General features: G+C 40.3%; 1 protein-coding gene across 5 annotated transcripts in view; it reads right to left on the reverse strand.

Moving 5' to 3' along the window:
• The window catches only part of MSRA (methionine sulfoxide reductase A), a 264,531-nt gene that overhangs the window by 76,219 nt on the left and 171,300 nt on the right, over nucleotides 1-17,012 (reverse strand). For all 5 annotated transcript variants that reach the window (XM_042883492.1, XM_042883497.1, XM_042883494.1 and 2 more), the window contains one exon: nucleotides 13,639-13,745. In XM_042883492.1, coding sequence (XP_042739426.1) covers nucleotides 13,639-13,745 — 107 coding nt within the window. The remainder of the gene's footprint in view (nucleotides 1-13,638; nucleotides 13,746-17,012) is intronic.

Below are 17,012 nucleotides of genomic sequence, written 5' to 3' on the forward strand. Positions count from 1 at the left end.
ATAAATATGTCTTTGTAGTGGTATAACACCACTCCTGAATATTGGATGTTTCGTAGCAGCAATGCCCCATGGTAAGTGATGGCACACGAGCTGAGATGTTCCAGCCTGAACGACAATCCCTATGGGTTTTTTGATAGAGAAACACGGAGCATATTCTGATTCCATTACCTACAGTATTAAAAAGGAAGAAGTGGGATCCTGTGACTGAAAGGGGCCAGTCCACAGCCCTGGTGTTGGTACCTAGGGAATGGAGGAGCAAAAGAGCCACAGACGATATGGCACAATGCTAACTCAGGCTTTGTAACGAATCCAGAGCTAAAGCAGATCAGAGAACTGTCCTAAAAATAAATAAGAATAAAGGGTTACAGGTGTAGACTGAGAACTGTCATTATCCTCTCTTGTTCATAAAATGACATGGTAATTCTAATGACAAACTATGTTATAAATAGATTCTTAATTACAATATCTTAGGGTCTGGCATCTGCATTCTCACCATCTGAAAGGCAGAATCTGAGGGCTTTTTGCTGCCAAATTGGAGACCTCAACAAGACAAAAGGAAACAAGGAGTGAAGCTCCACCAAACCCACCGGAGGAGAAAGCAAATGCTCCTGGCTCTGGATCACTGTCGGCCATGGAAGCGAGCAACCCCTGGGGCATCTCCAATAGATCCTGGCTCACTGACTGAGAACAAGTAGCCAGGAACCCAAACCTGGCCACCCTGGGCTTTTTCTTCCTCTGTTGGGTCCACGAGTCCTTGGCTACAGCAGCTCCCATAGAAACGAAAGCACATGGAGCAGATGTCACAGCGAGCGAGATGAATGCTGCGAGGGGAGGGGGGCGGCTGCAAGAAGAGGAGGAGGGAAAGCAGCATCACACGTTCAGAATTAAATGTTCCCACCAGAGGGAGTGAGTCATTTTGGAAGTAAGTGCAAAGCTGCAAGATATTGGGTTTTTTTTGTGCTCTCAGCGCGCATCCGTAGGCAGGGATGTACAAAGAAGTGTGCTCTCAGCTCTCTGGCACAGGTGCTCCATTCTCCAATGAAAGCCACGATGCTGAATTAATGCCTGACCCAACAGCACAGAGATGTGACGTGGCATAAAATCAATATACACTGCCCAGGCATTTTACAGCTGAAAGTCACCACATTTTTAAGGCTAGCAAGCTGCAGTTCAAAAGTACGTTGCATTTTAACTCAGGGTAGAAAGCGCCAGCAACCGCTTTGGAGCAGTGGTTGATTTCCTCTCATCTTACTGCCCCAAAAGGGCCTCCAGCCAGCCAAGGTTAACCCACCACATTCACAAAAGGCAATTCTTAATATATTCATCCATTCCCAACCCAAGCATTATTCCCTTTTACTCCTGCCCTCTGTATCTCTTGTAAATATCTAATTCTGTAATGCATCCTACTAATATGTTTGTTCAAACATTATCTTGCAGTGAAATTAAGGGGGGAGAAAAAACCTCACATTCTTTTTGTTTGCAAAATGAAAATTAGACCCCATTGATTTCTGTCATCTCTGTCCATTGTCAACCTCCAAACGTGACAACTGTGAAGCTGTGCACAGGGCTGAGCGCTCTGCATTCCTACAATTATGAGTACACTTGTGATCCGCTCAGGCACAAGATGAGCCCTATGGATCCCAAGGAAGATCTCTGTTCTGAGATGAAGGATAATTTTCAGGCAAGTGGGATGAAGCATTAATGTGATGAATTCATGATTACGCATAGCAACGGTAGCAGCAAATGGTGGCTAAAATACAATTTTATGACAAAATATGATGCCTATTCTTACAGATTGCATGTAACTGTGGACAAGTGTCCCTCTCAAAATTCACTTGATAAATAATGCTCATACAACTAAAACTGAATCTTCTTCTTCCGCAGCAAAACCTGCAGCATCGCCTGCTGTCATCCCTTCCAACCATCAGCGGGATAATTCAGCTTTATCCCACCTACGTAACAGTACTCCGTGGCTATAGGAGATGTGAAATAACTTCATAGGCAACAAATATACCAAATAACAGATAGAACAAATCACTTTGGGACACTCAAGTGATAAGAAACCCGATGTTTTGTGTAGCACACACAAAGAGGAAAGCGAGTTCCTGCCTCTGTGCCGCTGCAGCCGTGCAGCCAGGCCACCAGAGGGCAATGGAAGAAATCTGGTTTTCCTCCAGCCCCATTAAATCCCAGCTCGCACCAAAGGCTTTTCCTCTAATAATCTATCAGGGGATAATGGGGAAATTTATTTCCTGTGATTGTTGGCACATAAAACAGCAACCGCGTCTATGGAATGGCAAGAAGTGCTGGATGAAAAATAATCATCCGACATATAATTAGCCGACAGAGATAAAAAAGTATTACAGAAAGCAAAACGGTGGTATCATGAGCACGGATTTGTGTGTGACGAGGAGGAGGAGGATGCTGCAAGTCCTCACCGTGCTTTTGGAGGTTGAGTATTGGATATGCTGAGAGAGGGAACGAGTCTGGTTTCCTGCAGCACTTCAAAAGGGGTGTGTAAGGCAACGCACGCAACGTGGGCCTATTTGTACTTGATTAAAAACAGAAACAACAAGAAATGAAGCAGAAATCAAACGGTAAGGAATGTAATTAGTGCCAATCAACATGTTTTTGTAGAAAATAGGTCAAACAAAGCCAACATCTTTCTTTGATGAGTTTACGAGTTCATCAGCTGAAGGAGAATTTGTAGGTACAATACAGGCAATTTCCCATTTTAGATTTAGTACCATTTAACTTTTTTAATTAAAAAAAAAAGAAGTAAAGTACTACATCGTATCAATGCAGGAAACAATAAATGGAGTAAGATGGACTTCAACAGAAATTGTTATGAAGTACAGCATGATTGACATTTACCTGTGTCTTAGAAACAACCACAAAATTAGTGGTGGCAAAATGGAAGTCGATTACAGCAAATGCTGACAGTCCTGGGGCACTCAGATAGAGCAGTTGAGATCATTTTAATGCAATTAAATCCCAAATTCTACACCTAAGAAAATCTACCCCAGAATTTTACGTCTAGGAACAAAGAATGAAGCCCACATCTACACCCATTTGTTAACAACAGCGTGCTCAGGGACATAATGTGACATTTACATCATTGATTACGTTAATTCTGGGGTATTGTTTCTAGTTCTGGTATCTATTTTTAATTATTGTTATTATTATTTTTTAAGAAAGCCAACTTCAAAAAAAGTTCAAGAAAGTTTAAAACTAAATCAGACCAAAAAAAACCACTTTTTGGTGAATGTCACCGTAAAGCACATCCACATGTAAAGCTACAATTCTGACTACTCACGTCTCAAGATAAAAAATAATAGAAGAATCCTGACAATCCTCATGAAGAGAAAGTGGATCCACGGGTTTCACTCTCAGTCATCTGTTATTACAAATATATATTCTCACCTAGTTCAGGTTTCTGGCTGTAGGCCTTCAGTGTGCATTCATTCTCTAAAAATTCTCTAATTCTTCTCTAAAATGGAAGTTTGCTTTTATGAACACCTAAAATAGAGTTCCTTTAAAATTCCAAGAAAGACATGTTTTAACTGATTCACCGAACAGGTGCAGCCAGAATGGAAATACCTTAACTTCAACGAGCCACAGGAAGCTGGTTGCTTGGGGAAGGGTCAGGAAGAAAGCGACGACCAAATGCTTTGTCAGTCCTTGAAGTCACTTTCTGCAGAGCACTCAGCAGCATGGTCAGGCAGCAGGAGGTATCTTGGGATGCTTTATGCAGCACAAAGAAGGAACACATTTTGTCCACCTGGTTATGCAGGGCGGTAAGATTCACTTTTAGACCCTGTGGCCAACTGCTAGAAAATATGCATGAGTCTTTGTATTCAAGGATGGAGACAAGGGACAATTTTTCAACCACATAAACCTGAGGAAGAAAGGGGAAAATCTGAAGATTGGGCAAAATGTGGAAGTAGGAAGGGTGGGATATGGAGCAAGAAGATCCAGGAAAGAAAAAGGGTGAGTAAACAGTGTAGGGAGGAAACAAATCACACATAAAAATAAAGAGCCCCTGTAACATGGGCTTCGCTTGATCTTGTGACATGAATGTAGACATCCATCGGGCTGGTTCCTCACCCATTGGTCTTGCTGTGATGACAGAAGTGCTGCACTGAGAAAACAGTTGAGGTGTGACCTGTCCTGACCCTATTCCTCCTTGGGAATGACAGCCATGCATGAACATAAAAAGAGATCTCCTGGTTTTTCCTAGCCAGGTTGCTTTGAGTGCCTACAATCCCATACAGCTCCAGCAAAAGATGAACACAGTAGCAGACGGACAACCTGTCCCTTTTCTGCACCTTTTACTGCAACTGGTAGATATGTGGGATCTAAGAGAATAAGAGATTAGTCTACAAGCAATACGTGCAAGTTATTAAAGAAGAAAAAGATCTTGATGCAAGAAGATCACAAGATCAAAACTGACATGACAATGTTGTTGGTTAAAGCGTGCTCTGATTTTTCTTTCCAGGAAGTATTGACTTGTTTTCCCCAAAGCTGAGAGCTGTATTTGACTGAGCGGCATACTTCAAACAGCAAATAATACACAGAATCCTCCAACAACTCATTGGGGAAATTGCTGAAATGAAAGAAAGTCTTGGGCCAGATTTTTATCTCGACTGCATTACTGGAAATCCAAAATAATTCCGTTGATTCTAACGGTGTTGCTGTGGATTTGCAACTGTGCAGTTGATTTGCATTTGGTTCAGCAAGAAAATCTTGAGAGATACTAAAGAAAAGGTTAACATCAGATAGAAAGCAATCACATCAGGTGACAACTGTTGATACATGCTGTAGCTCACCCAGCTATCAGACTGAACCTGAGTATGTGTTCATACTCAGATACACACAAGTGTATTTTACAAATAGAGAGTATCTGTGATTTCCATATGTGACTTGTAAAACTGAGACCATTCCAAAGTGCCATTATGTTCTTTCTTCTGATTTGAGAAAACCTCTTTCAGACAAATTTTTGGCTTTTTATTTTAGAGTTGGATAAAGAATGAAAGAATCTTCCATGAGTACCTACTTGAATTCTTAACTGAATTAATGGTGGCTTGGGCACATTATTGTCACTGTGAAAATCAGAGGGTTGAATAGCCGAAGTACTCCTCAAATCACACAGCCTCGCAGTAAGGACAAGCAAGCTGTTTGGACAGCAAAAGTAGTGCTCTCAGTCTCACTGTATTCATTAAAAATGCCATTAAAAAAAAGAGAGAGAGAGAGCTTTCTGTTTCATTTTGGAAACTTGTACAGAAACTGCAAACCAGGCCAAGTCCCTTCCCCCTCTCCAGGTCAGTGCAAGAAGTCCCAACATAAGCCACATCTTTCACCTGGCCAAAGAAGGATTCACAAGTCAGAGCAGACATACAACACAACATTCTCAACGCTTCTCAAGACTATTTCTCAGGTTTTGTTTCCTGGAACTGTTGCTCAAGTCATCTTTAAGGGCTACGTTAAACTCCAAGACAAAAAGTTATAACACAGAACAGCAATAGCTAATCCTAAAAATGGTTTTTAATCCTTTCTTTCCTTTGCCTCTACCTTCTCCTATACTATTTTATCATTTCCTCCTCATAACTAAGCTCTAAGTGAAATTAAGATCCTTAAGAGCTTCCTTAAGAGAATGAACCCTATCTTCTTCCCTGTAAAGCACTGTGTACACTTAACCCATCATTATTAATACCATTATTAAAATTATGCTCCTGACATTTGATATGCTCGTGAAACTTTTAGAGTGCTATAACAGATGAATAATCAAGATCAAGGAATTCAAAAGGCTGAACCAGAAGCCGTTCAGAACGACTCTTGATGCCACTGAACTGTGTAGGAATATATTTGCAGGCTGATGTAAAGGTATTGAGCATGAGTGTGCTGATATCAATATAGGCTCCACTGTGTTGCTCCACTGTTGTGACTCAAGACCTAAGAGAGACCTATGCCCACATGGGATGGCAGCTGGAGACCTTGTCAGATGGGCTAGGACATCTCAGCGAGCACTAAGCTCCTGTGGACAAGTCAGCTGAACCCTTTAAATCTTCATCTTTTGCAATAGCACGCAGACCTGCCCCGTGGATTGACAATTCATCTACATAAATATATGAAAACCATATGACTTGACAAATTTAGGATGTCACAGAATCATAGCATGGCTTGTGGGGAAGGGACCTTAATGATCATGGGGCTCCAAACCCCGCTGTGGGCTGGCGGCTCCCCACCAGCTCAGGCTTCCCCATCCAGCCTGGCCTTGAGTGCCTCCAGGGATGGAACACCATGTTGAACAGAGCAGGCAGCACAGAGCAGGAAATGTTTCATTTACAGAGCATTCTTAGATTCAAATCTATTTGATATTTACATTGGTTTACAGTAAGGCAATTTCAAATATTAGTTTCAGTGTCCAATATAAGTGTTAGCTTGAAGCCCCAGGTTCATGCTCACAGTACAATAAAGAAAATGGGTTCTTTGCTGAACCCCATGACCTCCAAGCTGGAAAAAAAAGGCATTATAAAATAGAAAGTATGGTTTCATAATGCTGCTCATAGGTCTAACTTCAAATCCATGATTAAGTGTATTCACAGCAGTCAAAGGGCTAAGTGAAAAGCCCGGCCTTTCATCAAATTAACACCATATATGCAGAAGAGAAAGCTAAAACAATCTTGACTTGTGCAGTGTCAATAAAAGCAAGGAGTTTGGGCTGTAGCTGCATCCAGGGGAACAGAAACAATGTTCAATGGCTAACATGCTGCATTCAGCATAGCTTGGAGTGCCTAAGTGGGTTTTGGGAGCTGTCTTTAGTCCTGTGCTTTCAGGGATGCTCACTGGTGTTTTCATGTCAAAGAATCATCAAATGGAGTTGGAAGGAACCTTTAAAGGCCATCTGGTCCAACTCCCCTGCACTGAGCAGGGACACCCACAGCTCCATCAGTGCTCAGAGCCCATCCAGCCTGACCTTGGCTGTCTGCAAGGATGGGGCACCACCACCTCTCTGGGCAACCTATTGCCAGCACCCCACCACCATGCTCTATGTGTTTCAGTCTTTCAAAATAAAGTCATCTCAATGGTGATGAAGAAATGCAGTCAAAAGCATGTATTAGTTCCTGCTGCACAGTGACCGAATTTTCTGGGTGTGACAAGGAAGGCACATTTTCTGCAGTTTTAGGTAAACATGAAAAGAGTTTGCAACTGTTCACACAAAACCTCCTCAACTGCAGCTGAATGCAGCTTTCTCAGAGAGGGATGAACATAAAAAGGGTATCTCTGTAGCACAGATGAGTGATTACAAAATAAATAATGGCTTAGCTTATCAGATCAGGCTTGCTTATTTTCATAAGAACTACCAGCATCAATCAGGAATCAAGTAGCTACTATTCACTTCAGAGTGAAGCAAAGATAATTCGATACGTAAAGCTCTGAAATAGACATAATTTGAAGAGGAGTAAGCAGGTGTTATTTTTTTTATTGACTCTATTAGGCTGTTTTATTAACAACAACCTACTTTTTTTAAAGACCTATTTAACTCCTCTCTGCCAAAAAAAAAAAAGTGAAAGTGTGCTCAATATTCACACAGAATGCTACAGAAAGCTCTGGCTGAATGTTGCACATTCACTCCACAAAGCATTCCTTCCTTCAACCAAAATTTAGCTCAGAACGGCTGGATCCTGCAGATCTGTAAATAGCATTTCCTTGCTTCAACAGATACAACCCCGACCAATTTGTTTGCTTGCTCACTATGCTGGCCAGAGAATTCCAGCTTCTAAATCTCTGTTCCTTTCTAGCATGTCAAATATACGCCACTTGGTTTTGCAGTCGAAGACTTGAGTGGTTTGCCACATCATTCCAGAGAGTGTTTATGAAAGCTTCTCTTACTCTGAAGAATGCATCCATCCCTCACAACCTGTTTTACACCTAGCAGAGTCCACATCTGAGAGAGCTCTGAGAGCTGCCATTGCAGTCATGGTGTAACAGCTTCCATTACAGTCATAATACATCAGCTTCTATTGTAGCCATGGTATATCACTTTCCATTATAGCCATGGTATATCAGTTTCCATTACAGCCATGAGAGACCAGAGTGTGCCTAAAATCAGCTAGCTAAATGTAATCAGATCAGATATTAGGAAAAATTTCTTCTCAGAAAGTGTGGTCAGGCATTGGAACAGGCTGCCCAGGGAGGTGGTGGGGTCACCATCCGTGGAGGTGTTCAAGAACCATGGAGATGTCTGTGGAGATGTAGATGGTCAGCGGGCATGGTGGGGTTGGGCTGGGGTTGGACTTGGAGATCTTAGATGTTTTCTTTTCCAATCTTAATAATTTTATTCTATTTCACTCCATTCCATTAGCGTTCAGCACTATTTGAGTTGCCCCCAAAGTACTTCAGATACCTACACAGGACAGATACAGTACCCTAAGGAGTACATGTACATCATGGGCTGGCAGCTGGAGGTTGGCCAAAACAACAACAAAAAGAATGAAAAAACACAGAAGCACAAATAGTTATATAAAGAAAGATGTTTCAAGTTCAGATGCTCCAATGTGTAAACTTGTGAAACCAATAGGATCTGAAGTTATTGGTTGAGGAATTCCTTTCTCAGCTGCACGTGAGTAAATCACAAAATCCCAACACTGCAGGAGTTGGAAGGGGCCACAAGAGATCACAGAGTCCAGCCCCCTGCTAATGCAGTTCCCTACAATAGGTCACCAGGTTGGCATCCAGACAGGTCTTGAATGACTCCACAGAAGGAGACTCCACCACCTCTCTGGGCAGCCTGTGCCAGTGCTGCATCACCCTTACTGTAAAGAAGTTCTTCCACATGTTTGTACAGAACTTCCTATGTACAAGTCTCAGGCCATTGCTCCTTGTTCTGTTGCTACACACCACCAAGACGAGTCTGGCCTCATCCATTTGCCTCCCACCTCCCTTTAGATACTTACAAACACTGATCAGATCCATGGCACAACTGTATTAGGTCTTGTAGAGTGATGCCAAGAGGGAATTTTGTACCACGTATTAATTCTTTCATTGCTTGATTCAAAAATAAATTGTAGGTGTTTGGTCAAATTCATGCTTGTCACGCCAACTCATTTGCTAGATTAACTGAAAATAACACTTTGATGAAAAGCCAAGAAAAATGACTCTTACAGAGTTTCATTTATTTAATTAAGCATCTTCTTCAGTTCTTCATCAAAACATAGCTGCTAAGGTGAAGAAAAAGCTGCAGTACGGCTCAGCCTCTCCTCTCCACATCAGACCTCATTCCCTCCTGTCTGCAGCTTTCAGTCCCAACATTTCCACACAGAGGATGCTCTCCAGACTGACAGACTGGGCAATTAGTTAATTCCACTTGCCTGGATCTTATCTATTTACACTAAATTATATTTTTTTTAAATTCAATCTCTTCATGTCTAGGTACAAGGCTTTTTGAATTCCTTAAAGATACCTGCAGGCCCCAAAGCAAACCATTAGCATTGTTTCTTTTTATTTTTTTTTTTCTGTTTAACTCCAGTTTTGGTACAGTTATTGCTGTATTTTGCTTTCTCAATCTTTTGGCTAGCTGATTTAGATTGCAGAGAGGATTCCTATTAGTGTCACAATCTTTTCCAGCAGAGAAACTTTCCAAAATTATAGTCTTACAGCTCAAATACTGAAAAGAATGCATTGCATTACTTCTAGCAGAGTTCCATCAAACAAAACTAAACAGTTACCTCTTTATTCATCTGTAACTCCTGTATGTTCCATAAAAAACGAAAACAGTTCTATGGGGCTTCTATAAAGGCCACATTTTTAGCATTTTCATGAAACCCCAACATTCCTATTCTTCTGCCTGTTCGAGCCCATATTAGTTTCTCAAGGTTACCACTATAAGAGCACATAACATCAGGACCTTATCACTGCTCACATCACATAACACCTCTGCCAAGAGCTCAGAATTCAGTTCATAATCATTCACAGAGAGGCCCTTTATTGCTGTGTGGGCAGCTCTTCTCCTACCAAATATCTGCTTTTGCAGCAAAGTAATAGACTTGCATTTTGCTCTCTGAGCATGTTGTTTATTCCCTGTGCTCTCCTATGTGAGGATGCAGAGATGTTCATTTTTGGGGGGTGCTACCTTAATATAAGTCAACTGCGGTGATGGGGCTGGATATATTCTTGGGGCCTGAAATCCCTGCATTAGCAGCTTGACAAAACTAATGTAGTCCCGTGATTCAGAAAAAAAAAAAGTAAATACAAAGTTTCATCCCACTAGTAATTTTGCAATTTGGATTACTGCCCAGATAAATCATTTGAAAACCAAATCCAACCTAGCAACTGTCTTGAAAATTGAGTAACCTCAGGTTCAACTGCATTAAAAAACTTCAGCTTCAGGCAAAACTGATGGAACAGCTCATTCACAGCATTTTCACCAAGCCCTGGCCCTCATTTTATGTTTTTCTTATTACGCATACGCAGTGCTGCAATTTACCAGCAGCAGAACTGAATTGCCACTAGCTGACTCTGCCCACATGCATTCAGCTTCATTGACAGCTAAGGACGCATGGCTCAATGCATATTCATTGCTGGATTGCCATTTCTCAGCTGTTAAAACAGCTGCATGAACAGCAACAAGCTTCACAACTTAAAACAGATGCAGCCCTTACAGGATACTTGGGCTCAGGGATGATCACAGATCACATCAGCAGGCTGGTATAAGCTGTGGACATGGTGCACTTATTGTGGTATTTTTGCACTCGAGCACGGCACTACCATAAGTGTGTAAGCTACATTAGCATTCAGACTGTAGCACAAGTGTGCTTTTCTAACATCTTCTGATCACTGCCACTTACCACATGTAGGTTCACGTCACAGAATGGTCTTGGGATGGATGAACCTAATTCCTTTGGATGGAGAGAGACCAGAAATGCACCACTAGTCCAGCTAATGGTACATGGGACCAAGCAATAGGTAATGAAAAACAAACCCTGAAATGCATATTGTGCATTTTAGGTCTTCGACACTGAGAATTTTGTTCAGCTCATCTGCTCTTCCCAGCCCAATCTGCACTCTAAAAGTACAAAGAGCTGAATGCACCTATCTGGCTTTGGGCTAGCCTGCAAATCAGGCAGAAATTCATGACATACATCCTGAAGTTGGGTAGTTTCTGTCCTCAGTGAACAAAACCAACTCCTTCGCAATAACGATCATTCCTCGCTTCAAAACAAACAAACAAAACACCTCAAGCAAACGCGTAGTATTCTATTTGGAAGGCCATTCTCCATTCTCTTCTGGGTCATCAGCTGAAAAAAGGCATTCAAGACCACATACTTACACATTACTTATTATTACTTATTACTTACACATTACTTATTATTACTTATTACTTATACATTGACAAATAAATAAACTACCCCAGTTTTTACTTGTTTGCAGGGCCAGAAAACCAAACGGTCATTCATACTGAGTAAACTCACTTATTGAGGTTACCATAGCTCTAATATTTGCAAGGGACATGGCTAGTGGGTATGATGGGGATGGGTTAGGATTAGATTCCATGATCTTAGAGGTCTTTTTCCAACCTTAATGATTCTATGATTCTCAGATTCTAGTTCTTTCCCTATTTGGAACATTCAATGCTGACCATCATGGAAAAATCAAGTTTTATTCCATCCTTACTTTTTTTTTAATCTGCCATTATCAAGTGTAAAGAAATGTACACCTGCCAGAAGAATTTGGCATTTGCTTTAAATTAGTGCAATAATAAGGAAACTGCATTTCCTTAAAATAATGTAATGCAAGGCATTTAATATGAAAAGGGATTCCTGAACATATTGTTTGCTCAGTGTGTTTCCAATTCAACCATTTTACTGCTGCTGCAATTCCACAGTAGATAACACTGTAGATACTGTTGTTGATAACACGAGAAAATACTATGTAGAAACTGTATTTCCTCTAGGAATTTCAGTACATATTTGCTCTGGTTCCTTTGCTGGCAATACAGTCCCTTCCTTCCTCCTCCATTAGTGCAAAAATGAGCTCTACATGTGACCACTTACAGAGTTGCGCCTAATTACATAAATGCACTAATTATACAGACTTTTGAAATGGTGAGAGACTTCAAAGTAGGTAAATTTTATATTGTGCTATTAAGAAAATCTATTTGATGATGGAAAATTCTGTAATATCATATTGCAATCTCCTGCATTGTAATTTTGCTTTCAAGTCAGTATTAATTTAATGACAAATAACTGCAGAGAATAATAGATTTGGGAAAGCAAACTGAAAGCTGGAAGATTTAGAGTGAGACAGTGGTCAGCAGATGTTAATAAATGGGAACAAAAAACAATTTGGAAAAGTGATGGATCTCAGGTAACCAGTGAGTAGAAAGAAGTTCAGCATGATAAATATGAATACCAAGCCTTCAGAAACTGCTCTGCTAATAGATATACACCTGAAAGACTGATCGTCCCCATGCATTCAGCTACTCACAAGAAAACATATATGCCATTGAATATTTGATTTATATGCAGAGCTATCCCATTGCTAGGAACAAATTGCAGGTTAGTTATCTGTAGTTCATCCCTTCACACACAAAATAATGCCAACAGTCCTGCAAACACAGATCAAGCTCAATGATCAACCAACGTCATGTATACGCTTATAAAAACCACATGCATATCCTTCCGTGCCTTGGTGCCTGCCTCTGATTGATACAGCATAACTCTTCAGAACAGATTTCTTTGTTTTAACATTAGATATTCACCAAATCCCCAAATCTTTAACAATGCTTACGTGGAATCGTAGCACAAGTGAATGCATGAAAGCTCACAGTACCATTTAATAGTTTATCTGTCGCACTGATGCCCTAGGTGAATAATTTATTTCTTGTAAGTTACATGAAGTCATATTTTTTTGCAGCAGACACTGGATGTTGCCTTGCAGGACCACTAGACAGATCAGACAGAAATTATAATGCAGCAACACTAAAGGACACAGTAATCTCTCTGTCTTTCATTAAACCCAGGCCTATAATAGCTTGCATGGCAGGGGATAGACAGAATTCATCTTCACTGAAAAACAAGACTGTGTACAGGAAAGGTAAATCAAATAATCATCCTTCTCTCACACATCGAAACAAACGGCCTTCTGAAGTCACTGAATGCCACATTTAAACAAAGGAATGTGGGGAATAAAAGCATCTCAGAACCAGCAGGTAGGAAATCCTAAGATCCCAAGTTGACATGCTGAGCAGGACTTTTCCCCAGAGTTCAAGAACTTTTGGGTCTGAGACACTGGCTTCACCCATCAGAGTATGGGGCCCAGATGCACTTCAGTAGCTTTGAGGACACCAAGCTTTGCTCTGAGGAGCCCACATGAAAAAAGTCTCTGAAAGACATTAAATTGTCTCTGTACAAGTAACTAAATACTTTCTTTTTTGCATCAAGTTGTCACGCACACAAACAAGCTTCTTCGTAACAACTGGAATTCAGAGCAAGTAAGATTCAACTTCAGTATTAGAGTGAGGACCTCCAACATCAACACAGAGAAAGGATGCAGCACGAGCAGCGATGGGGTGCTGTGAGAAATTTCCTTGACCTCTGATCAACATGGGAAGCACTGCCACACTCTGCCCAACATTACCTTTTGATATTCTTCCTTAGATTTCAAGGCAGCTTCCATCTGTTCTTGGGAAAAGGTGTAGATGGCTGAACGATACTGAGTGCCAATGTCATTACCTTGACGCATTCCTGGAGAAAGAAAATCACTCCATGAGGATCCTGCTCATAAGTGAATGAGTTGCAACATGTAAGCCTAGCAGACTCAAATTTAGGACTTTCCATTCTCCTGGGTTACAACTGTCTCTCATGTGCATATTCCATAGGTGTTTTTAGAAAGACCAAGTGTTTCTTTAGTTGAATAGTCCAGAGCAGATTCAATTCTAATGCTTCCTTTGAAACGATGTGCAAATGAAATGTGAATATTTTACATTTTGGTAAATCACACAGTAGTCAAATACAGATGTAAAGCCTCAAATAATCAAGCTGCAGTTACTGTAATCAAGGTACTTTTAAAATATTTGCTTTGAACCATGCAAACGCTATAAATAAAACTTTGATTTTATCAAGTGCTTAAACATTTTCTTGTGCTGGAGGATTACATCTTAATGAGAGAAATATCCATGGAGATAACTACCCATTCTCTTCTATTCGTAAACCATCACCTGATAACCCTGATACCTGAAACCCTGATAAAAACTAGCATGCACATACTGCTGAACCAAGTTTGGAGCAAAGTTACTAATTCACACCATCACCACCGTTACTTATGAAGAGAAGAAAGGATTCTTGTGAAGTCTGAACTCCAAAAAGGACTTTGGTAGAGGAACGTGCTAAGAAGGTTGGGAGAAGGTATGGATTTTAGAGTGAGCAACGCTTAGGAACAGCAACCCTTAAAGCTTTCTGGTGTCTGGCAGAAGTACAAAATAACGGTATAAATGAGCTCTCTACTAAATTCTATTTGCAACCCACATTTGATAATATGGATGGCAGAAGGCAGAAGTATATAATACATTTTATATTTAACATTATGAATAAAAAACCTAATTTTACACGCTCACTAAGTCCCAGAAACGACACCACAAATACATAACTTTGGTATAAGGATTAGCCCATTTACTGCTGATGCATTCATTTCAAAAACCTAGCTGCATGAATTTGCTCATGCACATATTTCCAAATTCAGAGCTAGACTCTACCTACAAAACTATAAAATAAAGGGTCCTATTCCCTTAAGCAGCTGCCCTGACACGGCTTGGCATGATGCAGTCATAGGGAGCTTCAGTGGACAAAGGCATTGCTGCCTTCCATCACTGTCCACTGCCATTCCCTCAGGCAGAAATTCTGGAAGCCAGTTTTGCTATGGATCATTCCATAAATGCTTTAGCATCAAGCATTAAAGCTGATCTAGAACTGCAGTTTTGCAGTTTCAGTCTTTCATAACCTTGTTCCTATCGTGCGTTTGGAGAAAAAACAAACAAACAAGCAAACAAAGAAACAAAAAAGCTTTTGCTTTTGATGTAACAAAACTTATTTATCGAAGTTGAGTGAGTGAAAAACCCATCTCTGAAGCAGACTCAAAAAAGCTGATTATTCCCAAATGTCCAAATGTCTACAGCTCAAGACAAAGTGGAAATCATTAGGACTCATCTCTGGACTGTCCTACACTGCAGAAGTCCCTCTGAAGATCAGCATCAACATGTCAGGACTACAGAGAAAACGAGACGCAGAAATATCCTAAAAGATTCATTTGAACTAAAAGCCCATTCAATAACCAACAACACTTACAAGTGAAATTGATTCTGAAAAATCCTATGGAGTTTTCACATTGTTTGGGTTAGGCTTTAAGCACTAAAATGTTACATTGCTACACATAATAACAACAACAACGTTCTTCATCATTACTTAATAGCAAGCTCTGCAGGGCACATAATATTTTCCTTGTTTATTTACAAGTTATTTTAGGATGGTAGAGAGTGACTACAAAGCCAGTGCTAAGGAATAGTTTGGCGTAAAATGAATCCAGGGCAGCTAAGCATTAGTTTTGCCAGGATATGTTAATGGTGATTTATGTTTGTACTTAAGTGTTGGCATTCTACAGATCTGTTCATTGCTTAGCAAACCAATTGAGAACTGACTGGGGAGCAGATAGTAAAAATCTCTGTAAATGGACGATTACTACCTGGTATGACAGTTTCTAGCATGCAAGAGTGCATTATAGTATGAGTTTCTGTTCATGCTACTCTGAGTGAGAAGGTAAACAAGATCATTTGATATATGCACATGCAACCATTACATAGAGATAAGAAAGTGATCAGTTCAGTTAATTTATTGAAGAGGAGAACTGACTTTGATTTATAAATGCAAATAGGGAAGTAACCTCAAAGACAAGGCTCTTTAGTCTTGCCAAAACTGCATAATAAGATGGAGCAATTGAAAGCAAAAGAATTCAAAATCCAGACGGGAAATAAGACAACATCAAAATAGTGAAGAGCATTCATCGTGTGAACACTGTATCAATACCCCTTCTTGATGGTTTCATAACAACTTGTACCTAAATCTATCATGATAAGTAGCTAGCACATAATCTGCCAAAGCCACAGAGGTTACAAGATACTGAAATAAAACAAATTCCATGTGCGCAGAATAATCAAGTACCACTGTTACTATTGTTATTTGTTATTGCTATTTGTAATGTACTTCACACGTGCAAACTTACTTCTCAAAGGTCCATCATGGATTTTTTAAAACCCTCTGGCAACTCTTCCTTGCTGAGATTCACTAACTCAATGAGTAGCAAACATGGCAGGAAATTCAATTTAGTAAACAACTGTGGTAGGATGATTGAGTTTAACTATCTTGTCTTTGTCTGAAAGAATTGCTACTAAATCAGAAATGATCTCTGCTTGGCGATCTAAAAATCCCACTGTGTCATCTCTAGTTAACTCTCCTTCCTTTGCTGGAATGTCATTCTTAGTTTGTCTGTCGTGCCACGCTGTCTCACTGTGTTCAAACAATACCACAGCTATGCACATTAGGCTTCAGATAGGAATGAGAAAATATGAATAATTAATTTAATAAAGATGCTAAAGTTATTGGAAGACACTGTGTGCTGCTCAATCAGAAGCTATTCATATCAGATTGTCAGCTTTGTTGCCACTTATTCCAGCTCCTCTGGATGCATGTTGGACTCCTCTTTTTAAGGGATGCAAATGATTTTTCTATTAATTCCAAATTGAAAAAGTGAATCAGGTTTGTGTAAATCCCCACACTGGAATAAGAAATAATTCCTAGAGAACATGCGCTGAGCATCTTCAGTACAGTATGATCTTCTGCACAGAGGAAGGCTGATTGCCTCTAACTGTCCTTCTGCAAGATGCCTTACAGCCATTCTGTGTGCAAAACCTGCTAACGCAGGGACAGAATTTATGGTTGTTGCAAACTTTTTTCCTCAAGGAT

Source organism: Lagopus leucura, unplaced genomic scaffold (genome assembly GCF_019238085.1).
Source record: "Lagopus leucura isolate 7727_CA_CO unplaced genomic scaffold, USGS_WTPT01 Super-Scaffold_100038, whole genome shotgun sequence".
In the NCBI taxonomy this organism is placed as follows: domain Eukaryota; kingdom Metazoa; phylum Chordata; class Aves; order Galliformes; family Phasianidae; genus Lagopus; species Lagopus leucura.